The 3,425-nt window shown below is 45.9% G+C and overlaps 1 protein-coding gene across 1 annotated transcript in view; it reads right to left on the reverse strand.

Moving 5' to 3' along the window:
* CCDC151 (coiled-coil domain containing 151) overlaps nt 1–3,425 on the reverse strand; it is a 15,303-nt gene that overhangs the window by 9,221 nt on the left and 2,657 nt on the right. The window contains exons 2-3 of the mRNA XM_006875171.1: nt 2,390–2,511; nt 2,226–2,303 (exon numbers count right to left, since the gene is read on the reverse strand). Of these exons, the coding sequence (XP_006875233.1) occupies nt 2,226–2,303; nt 2,390–2,511 (200 nt within the window). The remainder of the gene's footprint in view (nt 1–2,225; nt 2,304–2,389; nt 2,512–3,425) is intronic.

Raw genomic sequence — 3,425 nt, forward strand, 5'->3', positions numbered from 1 at the left:
AACAACAACAACAGGGCCTCTATGAGTTAGAATTGACTTATTGGCAGTGTGTTTGGGTTTGATACACTGAAATCACCCAAATTTAGCACCCACCCTAAACTTTTGTTTTTTGTTTTTAAGTGCCACCGAGTCAGTTCTAACTCATAGATACCCTGTATACAGTTTCCAAGGAGCAACTGGTGAGCTTGAACCACTGACCTTATAGTTCAAATTGACCTTGCATTCCAGTGCATTAATCCACAGTTCCACACCAGGACCACCCTAAACTGCAGGTCCATATATCTCCATATATCTGGTTGGTGCTGTAGGATAAGCACTGGACTGCAACCTGCAAGATCAGTGGTTCAAACCCACCAGCCGCTCCTTGGAAATCCTGTGCAGGATTGTTATGAGTCAGAACCGACTCAGTAGCACTTCACAACACGCCTCTACCAGTTCCCAGTTGCTGTTAAGTCAACCTCATATGTGTCAAAGTAGAACTGTGCTCCCTAGGGTTTTTGATGACTGATTTTTTGGAAGTGGATTGCCAGGCATTTCTGACAAGGTACCTCTAGATAGACAGGAACCTCAACCTTTTAATTAGCAACCAAGGGTTTTAACTGTTTACATTACCCAGACATTTCCACAGGCACCTCAAAATCACAGGGCCCCAAACTGACTTCCTGGTCAACTCCAACCCTATCCTTTTCATATCTTCTCTATCTTTTTGTTGTTGTTAAGTGCCATTGAGTCGGTTCTGACCCATAGCAACCCTGTATAGGGTTTCCAAGGAGCATCTGGTAAGCTTGAACTGCTGACTTTGCAGTTCAAATGGCTTTGCAGTCTGGCGCATTAACCCACATGACAATTTCATTCTTCCAGGAGTTCAAATCCCAAACCTTGACATCATCCTCAAGACTTCTTTCTATCCCACCTACATCCAATTGATCAGCGAATTCTCTGTGTTCCATCTCAAATGCTCCCCATAGCATCTTTCTTCCTATTACTCTTATCTTAATTCTTCTAGAACCATCCTGATGACCGCCTCCCTCCAGGCTTGCCTCCTCCTCAGTCTATTTTCTACATCTCCTTTTCTCAGTATGAAATCCCGACTCTCAACATGGCTGGGCCCACCTACCTCTTTGACCCTCCTCCCCCCTCCCCGCCATCACACCCCTCACTCGGCTCCAGTCACACTGGTCTCCTCTTGTGTTTCCAACAACCTTAGTTTGTTTCTGACTTTGCTAGGAAGTAGTCTTACCCAGATCTTCTCCCGGCTGACCCATTCTCAGCTCAGTGTCATTTAGAGACAGAAGTCTTTGCTGATCTTCCATCCAATGGAAAATGTAAATCTCTACCCATCCAGTCTCTAATACATCACCTGTTTCTTGCCACTACCGGAAATTACCTTATTTTGATATTTGTTATTTTGCTTCTTTGTGTGTTTCCCTCTCATTAGGACGTGAGCTTTTTGGGGGTGGGAACTGGATCTGTTTTGCTCAGTTGGGGTCCCCCAACACCTGATCCCATGCCAGGCACACAGTCTCTCTCACTCACTCACCCATGGAATTCAGGTGTGTTACTGCTGGATCACTGCTAACTGCAAGGTTGACAGTGCAGATCCACCAGCCACTCTGAGGGAGAAAGCTAAAGCTTTCTATTCTCAGAAAGACGTACAGTCTCGGAAACTACATACAAGGTGGCTAGGAGTCAGAATCAATTAGATGGCACACAGTGATAGTGGTGATGGTGTGCAGTGGAGTCGGTTCTGACTCAGAGCCACCCTTCATAGGGTTTCTGAGGCTGTAAGTCTTTATGGGAGCAGAAAGTCTCAACTTTCTCCCGCGGAGCAGCTGGTAGTTTCAAACTGCTGACCTTGAAGTTAAAAGCCCGATTCCTTAACTACTATGCTACCAGAGCTGCTTTGGCACAAAGTTGTTGTTGTTAAGTGCCGTCGAGTCGGTTCTGACCCATAGCAACCCTGAAGAGGGTTTCCGAGGCTGTAAATCTTTACAGGAGCAGAAAGCCTCATCTTTCTCCCGCGATGCAGTTTCGAACTGCTGACCTTGTAGTTCGCAGCCCCACAATAGGCATGCAAATTTCATTGACTGAATAAATGAATGGTGGCTGGTATGGAGAAAAGACTGGAAAGACTGAGACTGGAGGCAGGAAGTGCAGTGGGGAGTCTGGGTAGGAACCTGGCTGGAGATGGGAGTGGGGGAGGGGGTCAGTGAGGGAGCGCAAACCTGGCCTGTTCTGTTCTTCAGGTATGGCGTCTCTGACTTCCATTCCCGAATCACTGTCTGGACCACTTTTTCATCTCCCTGTAGGGAGAGGAGACTGGTCACCCCTCAGCTTGCCTTCCCGCACCCAAGCCCTGAGTCCCCTTCATCTGTCCCTACACACTCACCTGGAGCAGATTCACCAGCTGTTGTTGCAGCACCTTGGTCTCCTCACTGAGATGGTTGATGGTGTCCTGGTTCTTCTTGATGGTCCACTGGGAGCTCTCATAAAAGGTCTTCCGGTCACCCTCTAGGGCCAGGTGAAGTGGGCAGGCACAAGCAGAGAATTATTGTAGAACTGAAGGGAAGCTTCCCAGAGAGAAGACTTTTTTTTTAAAAATCTTTTAATATAAACAGGGTAAGGATTTACAGAGCAGGTTATCAATTTTAATTTCAACAAATCATACACTTAATTTCATCTCAATGATTGCAATCCCTTCGATGTAGTATCACTTATCCCACTTCCTTCCTGTGGTTCTTGTTTTTTCCCATGCCTCACTTTTTCCCCAACCTTTTTGAACTTTGCCTTGGGTAAATGCTGCCTTTTTTCCCCTTTAAATCTCAAATGGCTGACCATTCCATGATGTGCAAACCTCACAAGCAGTGTTGTCCTCCTGGCTGAAAACTGAACCACAGGTGTGAGTTCAGGTCTACACCTGAAGGATGAGTTCTAGTCTACACCTGAAGGATGATTTCAGGTCTACACCTGCAAAGGGTGATTTCAGTTCTACACCTGAAGGATGATTTCAGGGCTACACCTGAAGGATAAGTTCTAGTCTACACCTGAACGATGACCAAGGACCATGGTCTCAGGGTTCCACCAGCCTCTCTCCAACCTGTAAACCTGGTCTTTTTCCTTTTTTTATGATTTTTGTTCCCTATTTTCTCCCACTCTATCCAGAACCTTCTAATGTAAACCCTTTCATATAAGTCAGTATTGGTAGATGGGCACCATCTAGTTCTGGTCTCAGGGTCATGGAGACTGATGTTCATGTATGTGGTCCATTAGACTAGCTGTTTCCAAGCTTCTTCAATTTTCATCACTCTTCTTTCCTCCGGACAGGGAGAGACCAATAGTTAGTTGCACTTTGATAGCCACTTATGAGCTTTAAGATCCCAGTTGCTACTGTCTTTGTGGATTACATACCAATTGACCATGGTGTC

This window comes from Chrysochloris asiatica, unplaced genomic scaffold (genome assembly GCF_000296735.1).
Source record: "Chrysochloris asiatica unplaced genomic scaffold, ChrAsi1.0 scaffold00312, whole genome shotgun sequence".
NCBI lineage: Eukaryota > Metazoa > Chordata > Mammalia > Afrosoricida > Chrysochloridae > Chrysochloris > Chrysochloris asiatica.